Below are 24,525 nucleotides of genomic sequence, written 5' to 3' on the forward strand. Positions count from 1 at the left end.
GGTATGCTCTGTGCGAGGCTCTGGTCATGTTTATCAGGAAGAAAAAACAGGTCCAGGCTATCAACAGTACTACTTGAAAATAAAGGTCTGTCTTTAGCAATGGAACAGCAGCTGTCCAGCAATCAGTCTGTCTCCATCAAAGTGTACAGGGTGAACCCAGGCTAGGGAGTCCTGCTCAAAGCTGCTGCAAGAACATGTGGGTATATTAAGTTCAATCATAGAATAGTGACAGTCGGTCTAGGCAACATCAGGAATCCTTAGTAACTCACTTTAAACTTTAAACTTTTTTTTTTCTTTCTTTCTTCTTTTTTTCATGTTTCTTACAAGTACTAACTCTGGGACAATGTTAGTATTCAGATCATCCAACTCTGCCTGGTCCAGACCAGTCATGCTGGGACTGAACCAAAAGGAACCCTCACCCCAGGGCTGACACTGCATGCAAGGGACTTGGTCAATCCTCTTTTGAAGGGTGGAGACAAAGCCCCAAGTTCAGCTAACGCTGCTTCTGAGCACACCCCACAGTACACTCCTTGTCCCACCATGGTCCTATTTGGTCACAGGAGAACTTAGGGCTCTGAATTGTTTTGATCCTGTCAAATCTTTGTACTGCAGAGTACAAAGGCAGCTGCAAAGACCATAGACACTTTGATTTACATAAAATTATCTCACTCCATTTTATTTAAGATTTTTATCCAGTTAGTAAAAGAAAGATGTGTCTCTCTTTATACATATGTACAAGTTCAGTTATAAAAATAGACAGCACATTCAAAGAGGAAAAAAAGGCTTGGCATTTTTCTGATTCCCTCTAAAGAGCATCTGTACACAGGAGTCAGGGTTTGGGTAGGGGAATCTTTATGATTTAAATTAAATGATTCCCCTACACCTACTCCAAAAAAAAAAAAAAAAAAAAAAAAAAAAGTGTTTAAAAAAATCAATCTATCTAAACTCAATTCCGCGATTTCAGGTGTGCAAATTAGAGGCTGGCCCGCCCAGAAGCACCTGTTCCACCAGGGACATCAGGTGGAAAGCCCTCCCAGCCGCCCTTTTCCCCTCTCAGAGGGCAGCAAGCTCAGGCGAGTGGGGCAGGGTCGGGAGGGGTGGTGCTGAGCCAGCTCCCTCCCCATCTCACTCCTGCTGTCCCTTCTTTCTCAGTGCAATACAGACAGTGCATACAGCCAAGCAGGGGCTGAAGGGCAAAGCCAGGGAGGCTGTGCATTCCATTCGGGATGGGCAAAGGGGCATCTGCAAGAGGGTGGTGAGGACGTCCTGCTGACTGAGGTGGTTCCTGGTCTCTTTACTGGCTTCTGGGAAGTCCCTTGAGTGGGAGCTGCTGCTACTGTTGCTGGTGGGACCTAAAGCTTCCCTGGTGTGAACCATGCTGGACAGTGGAGGAAATGTTGGGAAAACTGCCTGTGGCTCTGCTTGTTCCAGCCTCTATCATCCTTACAGCCACCATCTTCTCTGGCATTCATTGTGTTCTTCAGTGATGACACTGTGGCAAACAGGGTTTAGAGACCCAGGAGCACTCCCAGACTATGGATACCAGGGAACCACTTCCTCCCTTCTCCACTATGGAAGGCTCTTCACAGCACCCATGGAGCCTTCATGAGGGACATGGTCAGAGCTGAGAAGTGGGATGGGGACGGAGACGGTGTGCCTGAGCATCTATAAAAGGGTCTGTGTCAGGCCCTTCCCCAAAAAGAGGTCAAGAGTACGGCTGCAGAGTACATCTAGGATGCTGCGGAGCCGAACCCAGGATATTCCTTTGGAAACAGGTGATAAAAGTGCTCACACCAACCACCTGCCTGTCCTCTCCTGCTACAACTGGTCCTTTCCACTCTCCAAATAGGATGCAAGATGCCACACTGGGCAAGCCATCCAAAGACCACCTATAGCCCAGGACTGTAGCCCCTGGTTTGGTTGAAGGAAGCTAGAGGGCAGAGATGATTACCGTCCTCCAGTGGGGTTGGTGCCTTTGCCCTGTTTCCGGATCAAGGAATCCGAGGCTAGGCTGCTGGTCATGTGGAGGCTTTTAGGAGTCCCAGGAATATTATTTCCTTTGTTCAGAGGGGAACTTAAGGGAGAAGAGGCGCTTGAAGGTCCAAAGTCTGCAAGGCCAGCAGGTCGGACAATGGATGTCTGCAGGGGACTGCTTGCAGAGATTCCTGTAGGGATGGAGAAAACCATAATGACCCTCAGCACCAGCTGTCAGCCTTGGGAGTCTGAAGTATTAGCTTAAGTCTCTGCTTGAGGAAACAGGTGGGAATCCTCCTCTGCCTGCTGCCAATATCTCTGAGGTGTATTTGCCTATTTTTCCTGTTAATTGCCTTTTGGCAAGATGTCTGCATTGTTGAGAGATAACAACACACTCAGCCCTACCTACATTACCCCATCCAAAGTAGAAGACATACTCTTCAGGCTCTGGAGAGGGCAGATGGTGTGGAAGGCTTGGGTTGCACAATGAGAGTTCTACCTCACTAGGCACTAATGCTGTCTTGTCTTCTGGAAAACATCTGAATTCAGTTGGCTTTTGTTTGTTGAGACAGTATCATCTTTACATAAAGCTGACTGTTCTGGAACTCACTCTATAGACCAGGCTGGCTCTGAACTCACAGGGATCTGACTGTGTCTGACTCCTGAGTGCTGGGATGAAAGGTATGCACCACCACAGCCCTGCTGTTGCTTCCTTAGCACTGGCCAAGGTTACCTCTGTTTTCCAAGCTCTGTCACATCAAAGACTTGGGCAAACTTCTCATCTTTGGTGATAGTCCCCTGGACAAGAGTGAACTTTTCCTTACCTACTATGAGACAAATGTACCCACTTCTTATAACACACCATCTAATATGTTTGTTCTGTTTGCTTTTCTTTTTCCCAGTAGTCCAACTTTTTTCAGTAGCTAGTTTTACCAAACTTACTATGTAGCAGAGGATAACCTGAAACTCTTGATTCTCCTGCCTGCACCTATGAAGTTGGGGATGTTCACCACCATGACTGGTATGTATCTTCTGTGTTACTTTTTGGGCAGACATCTCTGCTCACATACTATGGGATTACAGGTCACTTCTGGATCAGTGCTTCTCACTTTTCATTCCTAGCTATCAGTCTCTGTTGATTTTTCTTAAGCCAGTCTACCTCCTTGCTTCCCATATCCCTCCTGCCTGCTTCTCTGATATGTATCCCATTGCCGCATCCATGGATGAGCCCTGGCATAGCAGCTTTAACTACTGGAGGAACTACCATTTTCCAAGGACACAGATGAGCTAGCAAAGGGTAGGCTACTATACTTATTTCCTTAATGAATCAATAAATGAAAGCGGAGGCTCCTGGGAGAAAGGAGAGGTGAATCAACTTTTACGATGCACTCACAATAGGCCAAGCACTTTCTATACAAGTATGCCTTTTCCTGCTGTAACAATTCTATTAGCCATCAGTACTTCAAGGTTACCACTGCCTGCATCATGAGAATAAGGCCAGTCTCAGATACATTAAATTCTATTGTGAAACTTAACAAACAGATGGCTTGATGGTCAACAGCCACTGGCTGCTCTTCCAGGAGACCTGGTTCAATTCCCAGCATCCACATGGCAGCTCACAGCTGTCTGTACCTGTAACTCTGGGTCCAGAGACTCCTACACTCTTACACAGACATACATGCAGGGAAAACACCAATACACATGAAATAAAAATTAAAAAAAAATTAACAAACAAGCTCCCCTCCCAAAACCTATGAACTATGCTAAGCCCACCTGAGATTTTTGTTTGTAGCAGGGTAACTCTGGCTGGTTTAGAACCTGTCTCCTGGGTGCTGGGATAATGAGTGTGTGCTATCATATCTACCTGAGCCCAGACTTTGCATAGAGGTAGGGAGGCAGCTCTGTAGTGGGTTCTTTCTTACTGCACTTGGATGGCCTGCATTCTAACTTCAATCATCCTTTCTATGTCACCATCACAGTCACTACATCTCTCCAACTATCAACAGTCCCCTCTCATACACGTGTTAACCATCAGGTCTTGCCATGTCTCTCCAACACTGACTTTCACTGCTCCTTCTCAGTATAACTTGGTTGATCTGCTCAGTGAACCTCAATATGCTGTGGTGGTTGTCAATTCTTGCATTTGTCTGAATCTTTCTCACACACAATCCCAATCTTCTCCATTCTGAATGATACCCCACAATCCTTATAGCAGGTCCATGGTTCCCCTGCTTTTGACCTGTAATCACAAGTAAGCTTTCCACTTCTCTGTATACACTTCTCTGTATACTGCTTATAAACCACTCTATGACACGCTTCTCTTCTGGCTTGTTACATTCAAGGGCGTGCATGTTCTCCCAGTTCTACTGCTCTCTACTCCTATGTACACTTAGGTGTGCACTCCCTGAGGCATTGGCTCAGGTAGCTGGATGAATGCTAACTATCCTTGCTGGATTACTGAAAAATAAGTGTCTCAGAAAAACAAACAAACAAATAAACAAACAATAACCAACCTGAATTCAAAGAGGAGGGGGCAGGAAAGCTGGATGTTTCAAGTGCAGCCCCTTCTTCAGTTCATTCTGACCATGGCTACTTCTACTTTATAGACAGCTATTCATCAAGAGTGCAAGGGTGAGTCAGAACTGCTCAGTCCTAAGCTGGTCTCCAGGTTTTGGCCAGGAGCATCCTACATACTCTACCTTGTAGGATGCTAAATAGATTCGCAGATAGTCCTTGTCCACAATCTGTACCAACCTTTAGACACATTGTACCCGTATGCGGCATAAGCAGCTGCAGAAGCCGCTGCAGCCCCTGCTTTGGCTCCTGCCATCGCAGCAGCACTGCCTGCAGTGGACTTGCGGCTTCGGCCCTTCCCTGCTCCTTTGGCTGTGCTTCCTGAACCCTTGGGGCGGCCTCGGCTTCGAGCTGAGTGACCACGTCCTGCAGCTGGCACTTCCTGAATGGAAATTCCTGTGGGAACAAATAGCCAAGAGGGAAAAAAATAAATCTCTTAAAATGCTAACAAATATCCCCTGACAGGGAATACTGGCTCTCATGTTTGAGACAAGGCTTCCTAATGTTGTTGTTCGGGCTGGCCTTTTTTAAAACTCCTGATCTTAAGTAACTCTCCAATCTTAGACTGATATTCGGAGTTCTGGGACTATAGGCACAGGATATGGTGCCTGGCTCACTGAGATCTGAGGACATCTGGGGCTGTCTTTCAACTTAGCCATGCTCTTCCAATAGTCTTTCCTTCTAAGCAGTGGTTCTACCTTGGTTATTATTATTTTTTTCTACCTCCTCACTAAATGAACTCCAAGGACTTGCTGTAGGAATTAAAGTATTCCAGCCATAAACAACTAACCTCTACCTCTATTTAAAACAAAACAAAACAAAACAAAACAAACAAAACAAACTTCTGGGCACTGAACCCAGGCCTCCAGCATGTTAGACAAGCACTCTACCACTGAACCACAAATCTCATCTTATGTCTAAGGTTCATTTTTGTTTTGTTTTTTTTTTAATTTAAATTTTGAGACAGGGTCTCATTATGTAGCCAAGGTTGGCCTTGCCTTCAACATCTGTCTTCCTAGCCTCTTCATAGCATGATGGTCAGTCCTCTTTTCAGGCTTTAAAATTAAGGTTCATCAAGAAGCAGTAGCATTGCCGGGCAGCAGTGGCATACGCCTTTAATCCCAGCACTTGGGAGGCAGAGGTAGGCGGATTTCTGAGTTCGAGGCCAACCTGGTCTACAGAGTGAGTTCCAGGACAGCCAGGGCTACACAGAGAAACCCTGTCTCACCCCCACCCCCAACCCCCCCCCCCAAAAAAAAAAAAAGAAGAAGAAGAAGAAGAAGAAGAAGAAGAAGCAGCAGCAGCAGCAGCAACATTGGGCCTCAAAAACAACAAAAAAGAAAATGTCCTCAAAGCTAACTTTAATTAAAAACTAGAAAAATACAGGGTTTGGGGAGACAGCTCTATGCCATGGAGCATAAAGACCTGAGTTTGGGACTGCAGCACTGTGAAAGTGGCATGTGCACAGGGTGGGAGGGCAGGCACAGGTGAGTCCCTGGGCGTTGCTGGCCAGCAAGTTTAGCTTAAACTGTGAGGTCCAGGATCAGTGATCTAACACCAAAAGAACTAGACAGTGACAGAGGAAGATACCTGATGTTAACCTCTGACCTCCATACAAATATATACACCCCCAAATGTGCATACATACCAATTAAGAAAGACACCACGGTCAACCTTTGGCCCTACACGCATATGCATGTACATACACATAATCACACACTTGAATACACACATACACACACACACATACTCAATATGTAAAGAGTTAAAAAAAAAAAACCTAGCAAAAATAAAGGTGAAATACTAAAGACAGAATAAGCAGAAAACAAATAAAAACTTTACAAAGTTCTTATTTTGTTTTTCCTGAACATTACCTATTCTTTTTGCTTGGAAAGACTAAATATTTTCATATATTCTACTCTTGGAAAAGAAAATAAAATTCCTGTATCTGGGTTCACAAGACGGTTAGGCAGGTAAAGGCTGTTGATACCAAGCCTGACAGGCTGACACAATCCCTGGGACCACAATGGTGGAAGGAGAGAACCAATTCTTGTATTCTGTCCTTTGACCTCCACACTGCGTACATACATACAATAAATAAAAATGTGCCAGATGTGGTGTGGTAGTATATGCCTTTAATCCCAGGATGTGGAAATTAGAGGCAGGTGGATCTCTTATAAGTTCAAAGACAGCCTGGTCTACATAGCAAATGGCAGCACTAAGTGAGAGACCCTGTCTTAAAAACAAACAAACCAACCAACTGACCAACCAAACAAACAAAACAACAACAAAAACACCCAAAACTAAACAAAAAGTAATTTAAAAAAGAAAGAAAGAAAGAAAAAAAGAAAGAAAGAAAGAAGGAAAGAAAGGAAGGAAGGAAGGAAGAAAGAAAAGAAAGAAAGAAAGAAAGAAAGAAAGATAGATAGATAGATAGATAGATTCCCTTATCCTAAAGGAAGCAGAGCTCACTTAGCACTGAAGGAATGCTTCCATTAAGTAGTGGAGCAGCTGAAGGTCCACTATGCGAGTAGCATCACTTACCATTCACAGTGTCTGACACAGAGCCTGTTATGGAAGCAGGAGAGTTGGTGGCTCTAGACTGAGGCGCTGAGGAGGCTGGGTCATCCACGATGACTAACATGTCACTGCTGCTTTCATCAGGGGGAATGGAGCCAGTGTGCAGTTCACTGCTGATTGAGATCTGGAAGCAGAATGGCTGAGATCACTAATAACTTCACTGGCTACAGCCCTCATGCTCCAGTGAGAACATGCTTTGGGGACATATATGTATTTCTTCTCTCTCCTATTTGCCTTCAGTGTTGATCCTGCCTTGGGTTCTGAGAGTCAGCCTGTTCTTAATGCAACCCTATTCCACAAGGCTGGAAGTGAACACTGTCCAGCACTGTGTCCCTGCCACAAGGTAAGAATGCAGTTCCACTGCTGTGATGTAGAAATGCAGAAGAGGCTTACCTCACTGAAAGGGCTGGGCATGGCTGAGTCTACACTTATAAAGGAGTCATCCCCATCAGCGGAGAGGTTGGAGTTATCAGCAGCAGGAACAAATGGGATCACAAGGTTCATGCCCTCTTTTCTCCTCTTCCCGTCCAACTCATCTTCCTTTTTTTTCTGGGAATACAAAGGTCAGAAATACATAAAAACATGAGCATTTTCCTCAAAGAAAAAAGTGAGATTAAGAAATAAAACAGTTATAGGCAGAGTCTTGCTATATGGCTCTGACTAGCCTGGTCCTTGTTATGGTTCCTGCTCTGGCCTCATTATCCTGCCTAAGCCATGAGCACACACCCACAACTAACTTGAGACAAGATCTTGCTCTATAGCTTAGGCTAGCCTCGAATTTTCTCCATTCTCCTGACAGCATCATTATTTTGGCTCAATTAAATTTTTTTTTTGGGGTGTGTGTGTGTGTGTGTACAGGTTATGAGGATTGAACTAAGGGTCTCTCACACTTGAAGAAAGTATTCCACCACTGAGCTACTTCTCAAGCCCAAGCCCTGAATCTTTTTTTTTTTTTTTTTGGGGGGGGGGGATGGGGGTGGGGGCGGGTTCCCTGTATAGCCCTGGGTGTCCTGGAACTCACTCTGTAGACCAGGCTGGCCTCGAACTCAGAAATCTACCTGCCTCTGTCTCCCAAGTGCTGGGATTGAAGGTGTGTGCCACCACTGCCCGTCAAGCCCTGAATTTTAAAAGAAGTGAAAACTTACAGAGGAGGAAGAAGGCATACCATCTCTCCCGACAGCCCATTTCTAGACTGGCTTGTTCACTGACTGACTGACTAACTGTATGTGTACAAATGCACGCACTATATTCACATGGAAGTCAGAAGACAGCTTGTGGGAACTGGTTTTTACATTCCACCACATAAATTCCTGGGATCAAATTCAGGTCATCAGGCTAGGCATCAAGTGCCTTTACCCTCTGAGCCATCTCACTGGCTTTTTGAGATAGAACTATGTTGTGCACATCTATTACAGGGTTAAGGGTGTAAAATACTATGTTATCATTGTGTACTTTCTATTCTAAACTGTTAATCTTGAATAGGTGAGGTGGCTCAATGGGGAACAGTGATTGCCACATGTGGTGATGATGCCAGCTCCATCCCAGAGTCCATATAAAGGTAGAAGGAGAGAACCAACTCTACACAGTTGTCCTCTGAACTTCCCATACACACTGTGGCATGTGTACACTAACACTCACACACAGAAGAACTACTGATTTCTGCAACGGCCTGTGTGATAAAGCCATCTTTTATTCTTTGACAGGTTCTGTGTCCTCCCTTCTTCCCTCCTTCACTGATCCATTTTTAAAGACATAGGGATGATACACAAGTCCTTTAACACTACACTATACCCTGAGACCTAGATATTTTTTCTGAATGTTAAAGCTATTTTTAAGTAGTGGGAAGTAATGGGTTAGACATGAGAGCAGAGTGAGAAAAAGAACCTGCCAGGGAAGGGGCAGAAATGGCAGTGGAAACCAGGAGGACTTTGTGTCTCATTTTTAGGATATTCCAAGTCAATAAAAGAAGTGAGTACAAAGTATCCCCAGGCTAAAACTAGCTCTTCACAAAAAGGGGCTCTAACAGACCAGCTCTAGGCTGGCAGCCAAAGGCCTATGACCAAAGGGATCCAACCTCAGCCTGTTTTCTTTCTTGGAGACAGTCTCATTATGTAGCCATGACTGGCCTGGAACTGACTCTGTCTCCCGAATGCTGAGATTAAAGGTGGATGTCACCATGCGTACCCAGGTCCTTTTAAAAGATTCTATAAGAGAAGTCAGGCACTCCTGAGTCAGAGGTAGGAAGATATTTTGAGTTCCAGGCCAGCCTGGTCTACACAGTGAGTTCCAGGGTAGCCAGGGATATGTAGAAAGACCCTGACCCAAACCACACAAAGTTCTATAAAAGCTAATTATGTAAGTAACATTATCTCCTTAGCTATCACAGTTATCACTGATTGTCCAGTCCAACTGTGACCAACACCATCGTGTGTAAGAAGGGAATACAGTTCGACATTTGATGTTTTTTACCTCATCAAATGTCTACTAGCACAGAAACTGTTTCAAATATCACAGATAATGAGATAGCTCAGCAGATAAAAGTGCTTGCCTGCCATTCTGGAGGACCTGAGTTTTCTCTCCAGACCTCATGACCGAGGGAGAAAACCAACTTTCACGAGTTGTCCTTGGATCTGCACGTGCAAGATGTGCTTTACTATGTATACACAAATATGTGTGTATGTGCCCATACATGTAGGGTACCCAAAGGCTTTTTGTGCTTCTACAACTTATTCCAGGCCCTGGCACCCCATGCAGCCCATCTGGAGATACCTTCTCTGCGTACTTCTCCCGCTTGCGTTTGCGTTCTTTCACTCGGTTGCTTTCCTCCTGCTGTCGTTTCTCTTCCTGCCGCAGTCTCACTATCAAGAAAATGCAGGAATCATAACTTTTATCCTCTGAAATTTAGGGCCATATCCTCTAGTGATTCCCAAGGTATAGTTTTTGTTTAAAAAAAACTTTTATTTAAAAAAAATATTGGTCTGGGTACATGCTTCAAATCCCAAGGATCAAGAGGCAAAGTTAGGCAGATTTTGTGAGTTTGAGGCCAGCCTGGTCTACAGAGCTAGTTCCAGAACAGCCAAGGAAGGCTACATAATGAAATTCTGCTTCAGAAAAAAACAAACCAAAGCAAAACCTAAACAAACAAAAAAAAAAAAAGCCAAAACAAAACAAAAAATTGTTTTCCTAAATAAGGAACAATAGTTATTGTTCAGCTTTTAGGTTCAAACCTGGATTCTACTCAATTATGTAGCTTCCTTGTCTTCTCTACTTGAAAAGAGCTTAGTTTTAGATGTGGAGGTGAGGAAATGCTTACAGGAATTCAGGGTAAATCTGAAACTCAATATTCTCAGAATCTAGAACTCTAGGCAAAGGGTCTTTATAGTTACAGAAGCTTGCTGTTGAAATTACATGTAAAATATTTTCTGGGCCAATGAGATGGCTCATTAGGTAAAGGCATTTGCTGCCAAGCTTGACAACCTGAATTTGATCCTAGAACTCATACAGTGGAAGGCAATCATAATCTCCTACACACACACACACACACACACACACACACACACACACACACACACACACTAACCTTGGCATACACAATGCTTATCTCACTCTGTAAATCTGGCAAGGGCAGAACTTTGGCTGCCAGAGTACGTACGTTTCTTTTCCAGTTCTTCATCATCTAGAAGAAGGCTAACCACCTCTTTGGGTTTCAAGGTATCTGGTTTGAAGTTCCCACCAGAAATCACCATGCGCTGAATCTACACAAAGCAGATGAAAATGTCATCTCCATATGTTCTTTCCCACACAGCAGCATCAGCATCAGCATCAGCATCAGCAGAGTCAGCTCCACAGGGAGGCTTGGCTCACTAGTTCTTGTTGACTGAATTGGCTCCTCCACATTATTTGTCCCAAAGAAAGGTCAATTTGAGATTTTTTGGGACAAATGAAGGTAGACTCTGAAATGTCACCCTTCCTCCTCCAAAGCTGAACATGCCAAACACAGGCCCCAGGCCCTTCCTGGTGAGTGTGCACAGGAGCAGCTACTAAGACTGCTAATGAACAGATGCCAATGCTTACCAACATCACGAGGTTTTTCATGCCTAATGAAATACAAGGTTTAAATAGTTTGGGTACAGTTACTGCCACTGTTTTCTGTCCCTCTAGCATGATGATCCCTCCTTCCCAGTGCTTACCTCACTCTTTTCCTTGGCTCTCTGCAGAATACGCTCCTCAATTGTGCCTTTACAGATAAGTCTGTACACAGTGACCTGCTTTGTCTGCCCTAAGCGGTGGGCCCTATCCATGGCCTGCTGGTCTACAGTGGGGTTCCAGTCACTATCGTAGAAAATCACCTGCATAGACAAGAGAAGGATACAACAAAAATGGATGTACTCTGAGTGCAGGACAAATTCTGAGAGCAGTACAGCCACTCATCTGTCTATAAAACTGGTGTTAGTCGTGTCTAATTTCTTTCTATGATGTAATGATGAGAAAGTAAGTCCTTAGAAGACCAAGCTATATGTTTGTTGCTCTGGAAAAGTAGGTATGCCCCTGGTCTTTCCACAGTTTTCATTGAAAAGATTAAACTATGACTAGAGAGATGGTTAAGAAGATAAGGACCTAAACTCTTGCTTTTTCCTAATGCTACCTTTCCAACTATGATGTTCTCTACACTCTGTCCAGCTCTATCCCAGACGCCAGGCACTTGAACCAGGCATCTGACTGTAGTCCCAGGACTTGGGAAGCTGAGGCAGGGGGGAATCATTTCACCCCTGTAAGTATGGCTCTAGCCTGAAATCCCTTCCGAAATAAAACGCTAGCCCATGTTAATCCTTTGTTCAAATTCTTATACTCCCCAATCTCAGTCTTACCATGGCCTATCAAGCCCTGCATGATCTGCTTGTGTGGTACATTCTACCTTCCTCCTTCACCAGTTCTGTTCTATCTACTCTTTACTCCTTGCTGTTGCTTCATTTTGCCAACCAGGTCCCCATCCCGCACCCCTAACAAGACAGGGGTTCTCTGTGAACCTCTGACTGTCATGGAATTCACTCTGTAGACAAGGCTGGCCTCCAATTCACAGAGATGTGCCTACCTGTGCTCTTGAGTGCTGGGATTAAAAGCATGTGCCACCACTCCCTGGTGCTAACCAGGATCTTAATTGAGAGCCCTATACCTATCTCTTCTGCTTGAAGTGTTTTTGCCAGACTAACTCCTGGCTTGCTTTCTCACTCTCTTCAGATTTCGGCTCAAATGTCACCTATCAGAAAAGCCTTAATATCTCATATGAAACAGAAACCTGGGTCATCTACCTCTCTTACTCTTTATTTTTCAACATAACACTTAAATTAGTTCTTGGAACTATTTATACTGTATCAATTACCACAACTAGCAATGTAATTACTAGGAGAAAAGTAGAATTTCATGTTATTGAACATCCAATTCTTGGTGCCTAAAACAGTGCCAGGCTCTTGCCTGATATGCATTAACCATTTGTTAAATGAGTGAATGGACATATGCAGGGACTGACCCAGGTATTAGAAAAAGGGTTTCCTTTCTAACAATAAGATAGGTCAACACCTAGTATGTTTATTAATTACTTATAATGTAACATGACTGACGAGTAAAGAAAGGGAAAAACCTAGGAAGGAATTTGACATTCGACTGAGATTTTGAAATACAAACGTAAGTTTACTAGGTAAAAAGAGTAGCTCAGGACACGAAGATCTAGTCTGAGGTAACAAACAGAGTAGTGTAATAGAGTAATGATGTACTCTAAAAATTACTAGTCAGTTCTTTACTTCTGGGAGGGAAAGGGATCTGGCAATTAGGCTGCCACAGCAGATACAGGCTATAAGCAACGAGGCTTGTACGCTGTGGGTAGGAGCTTCAAGTAGCACAGTAGTTAAGAAGGTTATAAACTGTATTAGAGTGTCAGTATAGACAAGAATGGATTTAGATCAAAAGGTCTATGACTAGAAGTGTAATGAGCTCAAAAGACCAGTTATGAATCATGCCCTCCCGCTTGGTAGTAAGCAAGACAAGGCTGACTCTTATGGGTGATAATTAGCATTACCTTAGAAGTTGAATTCTTCTTTTAGCACAGCTACTAACACAGCACAGCCAACTCTCTTGAACAACTTTTTTGAGGATGCTAGAGCTATTAAGAGGAAAAAGTGGGCCTAACTTAGGAGTATACACTAAGGCCAGGATCTAACTCCAGACCTGGTGCTATGAACTTCTCAGACCTCTTCATCTTGTCCCTCATTTCTCTACAATTTCATAAACTTGTTCCATCTTGTGCTTGTGAGAATTTCAATATTCAGATTTTTCAGAGAGGGACCACAATAGCTATACTGAGTTATAGTGAGATTTCTCAGATTTTAGTTTCTTTAAAAACACAGAAATATTATGCTGCTTCGGACTGTCTGCAGCAGCTATGATTTGCCTCTTGCTTTGGCAGAGATGTGGGTTTGCCAGCTGCAGATAGTTTCTGCGACTGTGTGACATTTAGAATTTTGGGGAACTTTACAGAGGGTATATAAATCCTAGGGCCAGCACAGTTATGGTTGGTGGTTGCTAAGGAGGGTTGGCTGCAGTCTGTTAGTAGTTTATGAAGCAGCCAAAAAGTCTACAAAGAAGTAGTCTGTTAGTGCTCAAAGAAGAAACAAGAAGAAAGAAATTAGATTAAGGGCTCTCTCTCTCGCCCCTCTATCTTTTCTTGCCTATCTAGTGATAGGGAGTGAAACCAGGGAGATAAAGGTAGGAAACAGAAGCCATAGAAGAGCAAAGACCACCTCTAAGCAAATAAGAATAAATTTAGGCCGGGCAGTGGTGGCGCACGCCTTTAATCCCAGCACTTGGGAGGCAGAGGCAGGAGGATTTCTGAGTTCGAGGACAGCCTGGTCTACAGAGTGAGTTCCAGGACAGCCAGAGCTACACAGAAAAACCCTGTCTCAAAAAAACCAAAAAAAAAAAAAAAAAAAAAAAAAAAAAAAAGAATAAATTTAGATTGAGACATCTCAACATGTCTATCCTTTCTCTCCTATCCAGTGACAGAGGGTGAAACAGAGGTGATGATAGAGTTAACAGGTAGGAAAGAGAAGAACTGACCTAGTAGCAAAGACTGGCTATACACTGAGTGCCATTTTCAGAGTCATGCCTTTTATGAAACATTTCCCACTGACACATTTCAATCTAAATATTACCATGACTGATAATAAATTGAATCCCTGAAATAATGCTAAGATTCAAAAGAAAATTTCTTTTCTTTTCCCTTTCAGAAGCTAAAGCATTCTTATCAGGTATGAAAGATTGAAAAATTGCAAGAATATAATTTACTTTATTTTATTTAACTATCACAGTCATCAGCTCTTGAAGTTCAGACCACAACTTCTATCATTACCCTCTTAAGTAATGAAGTCAAGTACTTTAGTAATAAAACAACCCTTTCTTATTTGTTTAGTTATACTCCTTAGACAAATCCAATTGGACTGCCTGGTTAGTGGCCATCTCCCATTCATATTTTCACACTGTATCTCAACTGTCAGGAAAGTACTTGACACAGAGTAAGCAATTTATTAAATCAATGTATAAAGAAATCACTCAAAGTGAATGAATAGGAAAAATCAAAAGGAAATGTAAAATGTGTGATGAATAAAACTATTTATAGTAGAGACCTACACATCCAATGCACCGAGGTTTCATCACTTACTGTGTCTGCAGCTGTGAGATTGATACCCAGTCCTCCAGCTCGTGTGCTTAACAGAAACACAAAGATGTCGTTCCTAAAGCAAAGGAGAGGGAGACATGTTAGGAGGAAAAGGAAAGATGATGAAATGTGGAAATAGAGAGGAATCTCTAAAACTACAATCTAGGGCTAGAGAGTGTGCTGCTGCTTTCTTGAGATACTACTGTGCAAAGGTGTTCTGTCTTTAAAACTCAAATGATGGCAGTCATCTTGTAATCTGTACATAAGCTTTTGCTACCACACTAATGTCTGATAATAAAAGTAGAAACAAGGAGCAGATATTACAGAAAAATATGTCAATATAGAAACAGACCTTGAGCTGTACAACATTACATGTATACTGTTTTGTCTTTCTTGGAGTACTCCGGAGCACTAAACCTAGGAATCTATACACATTTGGCAAGTACTCTACCTCTGAGCTATACTTTCAGCCCAATAACCTTTCTCCCCTCTTTTGAGACACTTTCTTGTATCTTTGGCTAGCCTAGAACCTGGATCTTTGGTCATCTGGCTTCCATCATCCAGGTGCTCTGGTTACAGGGACATACCAGGAAGCCTAGTACCCCATTAGCTGCTCTTCCTCTTCCTCCTCCTCCTCCCTCATTTCTCTTGAGACAAGGTTTTAACTTTGTCGCAATGGCTAGCCTGGAATTTGCTATGTAGACCAGGTTTGCTTTGGATTCCCTGTCTCTTTTGAGTGCTGGGAATTAAAAGGAGGTAAGCACCAGCATGTCCAGCCTGTTTTTGGCTTGTTTCTGTTTATGTATTTAAGATGTGTGTATGTACATGTGCTTGCACGTAGAGGCCAGAGTCCACATTAGGTGTTGTGTTCTAGCTCTTTTCTCCATATTTTGTGAAACAGGCTTTCTCAGTGAACTTGAAGGGCATGGACTGGCTAGGCCGGCTGGCTAGTAGGCAGCAGTGACCATCCTATCCCTGGTTTCCCCACTAGGATTATAGGCAAGTGCTTTCATACCAGGATCTCAACTCAGGCTCTCACATTACTAACTGAACAAGCTCCCAGCCCCCCCAGTAGCTCCATTTTTAATATTTTCTTGGGGCATTTTCTATATAGACCAGGCTATCAAACTCACAGAGTTCTGTTTGCCTCTGACTCCCCTGAGTGCTGGGACTGAAGGTGCACACCACCAAGATAGTTCTACTTAAATATTATTATTAGGAGTGAGAAATAGAATGTGTGTATATATGATGCATACATGTACCACAAGCATGTGTGTGTACAAGTCAGAGAATGACTTTCTCTCATTCCACCCTAGGTTTCAGGGAATGAACTCAGATGACCAGGCCCACTTGGCAGGGGCCTTTTAAGCAGTGAACCACCTCACAAGTCAAAGTACTACTCTGGGGGGGCGGGGGTGTTGTGTACATGTGAGCGCACAGGATCATGTGTACCATGTAAATGAATAAAGCTTTAGAGGACAGTTTTCAGGGGTTGGAGCTCTAGTTGTTAGTCTTGGCAAAACAAAAACTTTTATCTACTGAGCCATCTAACAGCCCTTCAAGCATTTAAGATGATACATCTGAGAAAAATATGCATCTATTGGGAATTCAACCCGTGATGACTTTAGTACCCTAAACTACTTTAGGACTAATCCATGAAAGATATTTAGAATGGACCTACTTTTGGATAAGGCCACTCAGTCCTAATATAGGAGGAATTCGATATTTTGATTCCTCTTACATTCTAAATCATTTTAAAGATTTACAAAGCAGCACACGCTATGTCACTCATTAGGCAACGAAGTATTTGACAAATAAAAAAGGCCTTTTCATTTAAAGTTTATAAATAGGTGTCAACTGTAGCCTAGTGCCTGCAGAGCCACCTCAGATTACTTCCCAGAACAATTCTAACAATCTATATAAAAAAGATTATGTTAGAAAAACACGAAGATCCCATAAGTCAAGCTGTCAGTTCCTTCCTATATACAGCAGTGAAAACCACAACTAGAGATTCAGTTCACATGGCTTTCTTCAAACTGCAGTCTATCGTCCCATTTTTCTAAAAATTTAAATTTATTTTATGTGTACTGGTGGTTTGTTTGTGTAAATGCCTGCACACAAAAAGAGAGCATCTGATCCCATGGGACCACAATTAGAGATGGCAGTGAGCCAAGTGAGTGTTAGGACAGAACCCTGGACCTCTGACCTGGACCAGTGCTATTGACCATGGAACCATAGCTCTAATAGCTATCTCTGGTTATGAAGTCAGATACCCCAAGACTGCATTTCAGAAAGAAAGAAAGAAAGAGAGAGAGAGAGAGAGAGAGAGAGAGAGAGAGAGAGAGAGAGAAAGATCTTGAGTTGTAATCATCGAAGAAGTTAGTTTCCATTCTAGACTATAATACTCAATACATTTAGAGATGATAATACAAGCCAATGTTTTAAGAGTTCTGATTAGACAAAACAAAATTCTAGAAGGCAACAGTGTAGTTTGAATGCCCTCTAGGGGCTGGAGAGAAGCCATACTGGCGTTCCCTGGCTGCTGGAGTGTTTATGGATCTATAAACCCTATATGGCACGGACACACCTTGGCCTCATTCTCTGTAAATGTCCACTCCTTCTAAGTCCCCTTTCACCAAAATACTCAACCAGTGTGAGATGTGAATGGATGGGAGCAGAGGCTTCTTCAACAAAGAAAAAGGCACAGTGTCACCATGAAGAAAACAACCAACCAAACACAAATCTACTGATAGTCATTTCCCCTGTGTTAGGGTTACCCTAACTGCTCAGATAACCAGGGTAGAGGGAGATGAGTGGGGTCCATCTGTTAAAGGTCAAGGGGTAGGAGGAAGGGAGGCAAAGGCCAACTCATCACAGAGCAAAGACCTTGTGAATGGTTCCTAGGATAACATACTGGTCACATGTTCTGAACACTGCCAGGACATCCTGGCCAAATAGTCTTTAGTCTCAGTGAGACTTTTTCCTGGAAGGATCCCTCATAAATAAGTCTTGTATGAAGGGAATGTAAATGGCTTTTTATAGGCACTCTTGTTTACTCTGGCTGACCTTTGAGCCACAGGGCTTTTGAGTTGAAACTACATTTCTTCCCTTTTGATGTCTTTTCATTAATAATAATGAAAATACTTGGCGAGGTTTGCCTTTTGTTTTGAAAACCACCCGTCTTTTTCTTAAAATAAAGATGTCATTCAGACTTATAAGTTGAAAACGGCTATCTTATGTGATAGTTTCCTTAGAGGCCAGATGAGGGTACTGGAACCCCTGAACTGAAGTTAAGGTCAGTTAAGGTCACTTGCTGAGTACTGGAAACTGAACCCAGATCCTCTGTAAGAACAGCAAGTGCTCTTAATAGGCTCCAGCTCCTACAGGAATGTTTTCAAAACTACTTGAACTACTGGGCTTGTTCAATTAATTCGTCTAACTAAATTAATTAGAAGATTAGCTGAGAATGATAGTTCATGCCTGTAATTCCAATACTAAAGAGGCTGAGGCAGGACAATTACCATACTAGGTCAGCCTGAGCTGCGTATCAAGATGCTAAAAAACAAAACCACAAAACCAACAACAACAATAAAAACTAACACTCAAAGAAATGGCTGAAGAGATGGCTCAGTGGAGCAAGTGCCTGCTGAATGAATGGCCTGAGGAGAAGGAAGTCCCTACCATCCATACAAAGAACAGGGTGCAGCCACATATCTCTGTAATCCCAGCACACTTATTAATGGAGAGAAACAAGTAGGTCCCAGGGCCTGCTAGCCAGCTGAGTATCTAAAAGTAGACTCCAGATTCACAGAAAGACACTGACTCAAAAATAAAGTGAGGAAGACCCCTGATATTGAGCCATGGCCTCCACACCTCTTTTCCTTCTTCCCAATCCCCCTATTCCCCAACTGGGTCAGCTAGAATAGCTGTAAACTCAGTCACCAGATTTCAACATGTTAGAGATCTGAGGGCAATTTAGGACAGAGTGTGAGACCCTGGTTTATGCGAGACCCTACTTTAAACAAAAGGATCTGCCATTCAAAGATCCTGAGTTATATGAAAACTTGACTCAAGAAAGCAAACAGACAAGTAAAACAATAAATAAAAGAAATGAAGGAAATACAAATAGCTATATATTTAGTTCTCTTCTCAAGTATTAAAAAGATAAATACTAACTAGGCATATAACTAAAATCCAGAAAGTCAGAACCATTCTTATTCACATTGTATGATCGAAATTATTTCCCTTAAAATTTTTTTCTCAATTGGGCATGGTGACACACATCTTCACTCTTTGCACTCAGGAGGCAGAAGCAGGCAGATCTCTATGAGTTCAAGGCCAGCCTGGTCTATAGTGTGAGTTCCAGGACACCCAGGACTGTTATATACAGAAACCCTGTCTCTAAAAACAAAAACACAACAAAACAAATGTTGTTAGCCTGCATGTAAGTCTGTGTACCAGTGTATGCAGAGTCCAGAAAAGGGTCTCAGATACTTTGGGACTGGAATTAGTAGGACAGGACTTAGTGAGGCCACTATTTGGGTGCCAAGAACCCAACCAGGTCCTCTGGAAGAGCAGGGAGTACTCTTACATTCTGTGCTGTGTCTCCAGCCCTTTTATCAAATTTCCCAATTCTCCAAATATAAGGAAGAACACTAAGAATGGGGTTTAACAGACCTAGACCTATCTGCAGAGAAATTTGGCTTTCTGTTTGAGGAGAACAGTCACTGGAATCCGCCTAGCAGAATGAGAAGCAGCACACAGGACAATAATGACTCTTGTAAACCCCCAACACTTATCGTGTTATATCTAAAATTTCATAAGCTCATAATAGCAGTGGGGAGAGGGACTACTACTGAAAGTTATGAACAGAATAGATTGAACCCCACTGCAAATTGTGATAATGTTCTGTATCTAGAATACTAGAAATCTCATAGGAAATGAACTGCAAAAGCAAACTAAAATCAACCCTAAGCAAACTCAGATACAGTGACTTGTTGGCATGTGTCTTGTACATGCTAAGTGAGCTCTCCACCACTTAGCTATGTCCTTAGTCTAACGTAGCTTTGTGAATATTTTTCTTCATAGATATTGACATTTTCTTTGAGGATCCTCATTCATAATGAGAAATCCTTTTATTGCTGTAGTAGCAATGTCTGTAATCGCAGCACTACAAAGGTAGAGGCAGGGGATATCAAGGGTATTAAGATTAACATAAACTACCTGTGACCCTGTTTCTATCCTCACCCTAAAAAATAAAACACTTTTACTTTCCAAAATAGTAGGCACTGATGGAGAGGGGGAGGGGGGGAGGGAGAGGGGGAGGGGGAGGGAGGGAGAGAGAGAGAGAGAGAGAGAGAGAAGTTGTGTGTGGTTATTCGTGCCTATTATCCAAGCGAAGAATAACCGCAAACTCAAGGCCAGCTTGGTCTGCAGAGCTAGTTCTAGGACAGCCAGAGCTACACAGCCATACTGATATTCTCTTTCTTTGATCTGCATCATTGTAAGCAGATTTAGCCACCTCTTAGTATAGTAGACACTAGCTAGATGGTGGGCCTTGCTATCTAGCTTCTTGTGGTGGTTTGAATAGTAATGGCCTCATAGACTTATGTATTTGAATGCTTGGCCTATAGGGCCTAGTAGTACTAGGAAGATATGTGTTACGGTGGGGGATAGGTTTGGGGTCTCCTATACTCAAGTTAAGCACAATATGACAGTTCCTCCTGCTCCCTGCAGATAAAGATGTAGAACTCCTAGCTCCTTCTCCAGCATCACATCTACCTGTAAGCCACTATGATGATAATGTATTAAACCTATGAAACTGTAAGCCAGTCTTAAGTAAATGTTTTTCTTTATAACAGTTTCCTTGGTCATGGTATCTCTTCACAGAAATAGAAACCCTAAGACACTATTCTTGTCCTATCAGTGACTTCCAGGTTCAGTGAAAGTCAGTAGAGAACATGTTTTGGTGAAGAAAACAGGTAATGTTGGTATCTGTCCTTCATAAGTACATAGAAATGCATATAGTAAAAATACACACACACACCACAAAAGGTAGGTACGCTATAGTGATTAAAATCTAAAATTATTGGCTTAAAAAAAAAAAAAACCTCATCATTTAAAACCCTAGAGGAAAATCAAAAGAAGAGTTTTTGTAATTCAAATTAATGTTACCTGGTCTGAAAATCAGCAACCATGTCCCGTCTCTCTGAGATCTTAGATGAGCCATCCAGCCTCATGTAGGTATGCTTCCTGTATACCATATATTCCTGCCAACCAGGGAAAAAAAGAACACAGTAAATCTGATGCCACTCATTACATTCTAATTTTCAAGTTTTGCCCACTTTATCCATAGAGACTCAATTCACAATACACAGAATGGGGAGGAAATGCTTGTAAAAGTGCAATTAAATGAGTTTATTGCTCTTGACATTCAAGATCAACCCAGAATCTCAATCTCAACTTTGAAACTAATCCAATAGAGATTTTTGTGGGCTTTATAAAACAATCTCCCCCAAATAAAAGCAATCCCCAAACTAAAATGGCTTTTCAGTCACTAAGTAATTTTTCATAGCTGTGAACACAAACAAGTTTCTTTTCAGTAACTGGGAGGTGGTGGCAGAAGAAGGATCAGGACTTTCAAGAACCACCACAGCTACAGAGCAAATTCAATGGCAGCCTGTGCAAGAGGAGACAGAAGCAGGTAGTCTCAGTCTCCTCTTTCTCAGCAACAGTACCAATAGCCTCTCAATCTCTGGATTCACACTCCATGTTTCAGTCTACCTACAGAAAGCCTGATGTTTGAAAATATGAAATGGGAAACAAGAAGTTAATAAGGGTTCTATTTATGAGATCAGGCTTTACTATGTATCCCTGGATCTCTGTGTGGACCAGAATGCCCCTGAACTTAAAGAAATCTGTTTACCTGTGCCTCTGAGTGGTAGGATTGAAGGCTTGTACCATATCAGGCCAATTAATAATTTTATTAACTATCAGTAGTCTCTTACTTGATAAAACTACCTTAGGTATATACAGAAAAATTAGTTCATAAGTCTCAGGTACTGGGGAGTCTTAGAATATATCTATTAATAACCACAGCTAAGGTAAATTGTAGGTTCAAATGTAACTTTTCTCTACTGAAAAAGACTAATTAGCCAAGCCTTGTGGAACAGCTCTGTAATTCCAGCTACTTAGGAGACTAAAGTAGGAGGGTAAGTTCAAGGCCTGCCTGGGCTACTGAGTAAATAAGACCAGTCTGGGGTTGCTCAATGAGATGGTATTTTACAATAAGAAATTTAAAGATAACCAGGCCCCTATAGATAAGTGAATATCTCAATCCTCATTACTACCAGAAGCAATTAACCAAAATCAAAAGGCCAGTAAGTTCTACATTTTGGAAATATTTATATTGGTTTCCTGTGGCTCTAATGACCTTTGCCATAGTGTAACTTTCTCCAAAATAGACTATATATTAGGACCAAAAGTAAGCCTCAACAAATACAGAAAAACTGAAATAATTTTATGTATAGTATGTGATCACAATGGAGTAAGAACACAAATCAACAGCAAGTAAAATCCTTGGAGATTAAACACACACTAATGAAGAATGAGTAGGTCTTTAAAGAAATCAAGATGAAAATAATGGGACTGCAGAGATGCCTCCATAGTAAAGAGAGGATATACGTTTGGTTCTCTGTACCCACACAGAGAGAGGCTCACAATGATGGCCTGTAATTCCTGTCCTAAGGGATCTCACACTATCCTCTGGCCCCTGAGCAACTTTGTTCACAAGTACATGCCCCTTTCCCCCATATATACATACAAATGACAATGTTTAAAAACCAATTTGACTCTGAAAAGTCAGTTATTTCCTTTTACAAAGGAAATAAAAGTTGTCAGAATCAAACGGAAATGAAGGACTCACCAAAACATAGACTTAATGCAGGTAGTGCTGAGAGGGAACTTTATATAGCTTTAAGTGACTACCTTAAGAAACCAGAGTGCTCTCAGAGAGATGACTTAATGATGTATCTCAGGGCCCATGACCATCCTTAACTCCAGATCCAGGGATCCAAAGCCCTCTTCTGACTTCCTTGGGCACCAGGCATATACATATATACACAGCCCCCTAAAAAGAAAGACTTCTGCCACCTTTACTAAGCTCATTGTGTATTGCTCTTTTTTAACTAAAAGACAAAAAATGTGTGTGTGCTCGGGTGTTTTGTCTGCATGTATATCTATGAACTACATCTGTGGGATGGCCGTGCAGGCCAGAAGAGAGTGTTCGATCCTCTGTGGTTGGAATCAGAGATAGTTGTGAGCTGCCATGTAGGTGCTGGGAATTGAACCTGCAGAAGAGCTGCCAGTGATATTAACAGCTGAGCCATTTCTCCAGCCCCTCTCTTTGTAATTCATAACAGCTGGCAATCACCATTTCAACTGTACTTTCCCCAGCTCTTCAGGATGAAGCAAGTAGCATAGAGAACTAAGAAGAGACTTATTGTAGGATTGCTACTTCCATTGTATTTCCATTCTATTGGCATCATTTGGTCTGAGCAGAGCGTGGGAGGTACAACAACAGTTATTTTAGTTGAACTGCTATTAGAACCTTATTATATTTAAGATTACATCATCAAACATGGCTGAGGATATTGCTTACCTAACATACATATAAATAAAGCCCTAGGTTCCACTTTCTGAGCTGTATGCTGGGAAACGTGAGACTGGCATGAACACCAACCAATCAAGAGAAAACATTTACAACAGTAGCTTAATCACCTTTCTTATGCTAGAACTTGTTAGGACTTTACTATCATTTATAAATAGGTGATGTCATAAAATAAATCAGAAAGTTTGTCAAGTTAAAATCCAAGTATTGTATGAAATCTCTAAAACTTAAGATAAAATTGACTTCAGATGTTATTATATCTCTTGCTGAAAGAAGTTGTCAAATTTTTAAAAGAAACCTGCCCCCCAATGGACAAACTCGCTGTAAAATCCACCAAGCCAACTTTGGCTTCCAAAAAAAGCTCCAAAGTCTCCCACTCCTTTTAAAAATAATGTTTTGTTATTTGTGTTTGTGAGTGTGTATACGTGTGCATGCGTAGACATACATGTAAAGGTCAGAGGACAATTTGTGGGTTCTCAACCATGTGGGTTCTCGGGACTCAGTGAGATCTTTTAGACTTGGAGGCAAGTGCCGTTCCTGCTGAGTCATCTCATTGGCCCAACCTTCCCTTTTGCTGTATTCACTCCTTCTGTATTACCATGGTTCTTATCCCCTTATTCTTAGATAGAAATGATCATAGTAATCTCTACTTAACTACTACAAGTAGCAGGCTGGAACATAGAGCCTTTCATATATTAAACCCAAGTAAAAAAATACGAGCTGTTTGCATAGTTCTGATCACCAGATAACTTAGCTTACTGCAACTGTCCTATAAAAGACTTCACTCTGTTGGTTTGTGATTATTTGTTCTTGTTCTATTGTTTCTATGTCTATGACCTCCCCCCTCTTCCACAAATAAGTCAATGTTCAGATAAGAAAATAGAAAGACCCTAAACACATGTAACTAAACAAACAAAATGTACCACACAGTTGTCTCTGATGGCTAACCCAGTGGTGAATTATGGCTATACATTAACATTACCTCAGGAGACTTTAAATTTAAATATTCTCGTTAATTCTC

The 24,525-nt window shown here is 42.0% G+C and overlaps 1 protein-coding gene across 1 annotated transcript in view; it reads right to left on the minus strand.

Moving 5' to 3' along the window:
• Positions 1-655: 655 nt before the first annotated feature.
• Positions 656-24,525, minus strand: part of Ino80 (INO80 complex ATPase subunit) — an 86,166-nt gene continuing 62,296 nt past the window's right edge. Inside the window, exons 28-36 of the mRNA XM_034495774.2 lie at positions 21,011-21,105; positions 14,840-14,912; positions 11,319-11,477; positions 10,781-10,883; positions 9,898-9,986; positions 7,522-7,677; positions 7,093-7,252; positions 4,729-4,944; positions 656-2,165 (exon numbers count right to left, since the gene is read on the minus strand). Coding sequence (XP_034351665.1) covers positions 1,948-2,165; positions 4,729-4,944; positions 7,093-7,252; positions 7,522-7,677; positions 9,898-9,986; positions 10,781-10,883; positions 11,319-11,477; positions 14,840-14,912; positions 21,011-21,105 — 1,269 coding nt within the window. The 3' untranslated portion in view covers positions 656-1,947. The remainder of the gene's footprint in view (positions 2,166-4,728; positions 4,945-7,092; positions 7,253-7,521; positions 7,678-9,897; positions 9,987-10,780; positions 10,884-11,318; positions 11,478-14,839; positions 14,913-21,010; positions 21,106-24,525) is intronic.

The sequence above is a fragment of the Arvicanthis niloticus genome, chromosome 2 (assembly GCF_011762505.2).
Source record: "Arvicanthis niloticus isolate mArvNil1 chromosome 2, mArvNil1.pat.X, whole genome shotgun sequence".
Classification (NCBI taxonomy): domain Eukaryota; kingdom Metazoa; phylum Chordata; class Mammalia; order Rodentia; family Muridae; genus Arvicanthis; species Arvicanthis niloticus.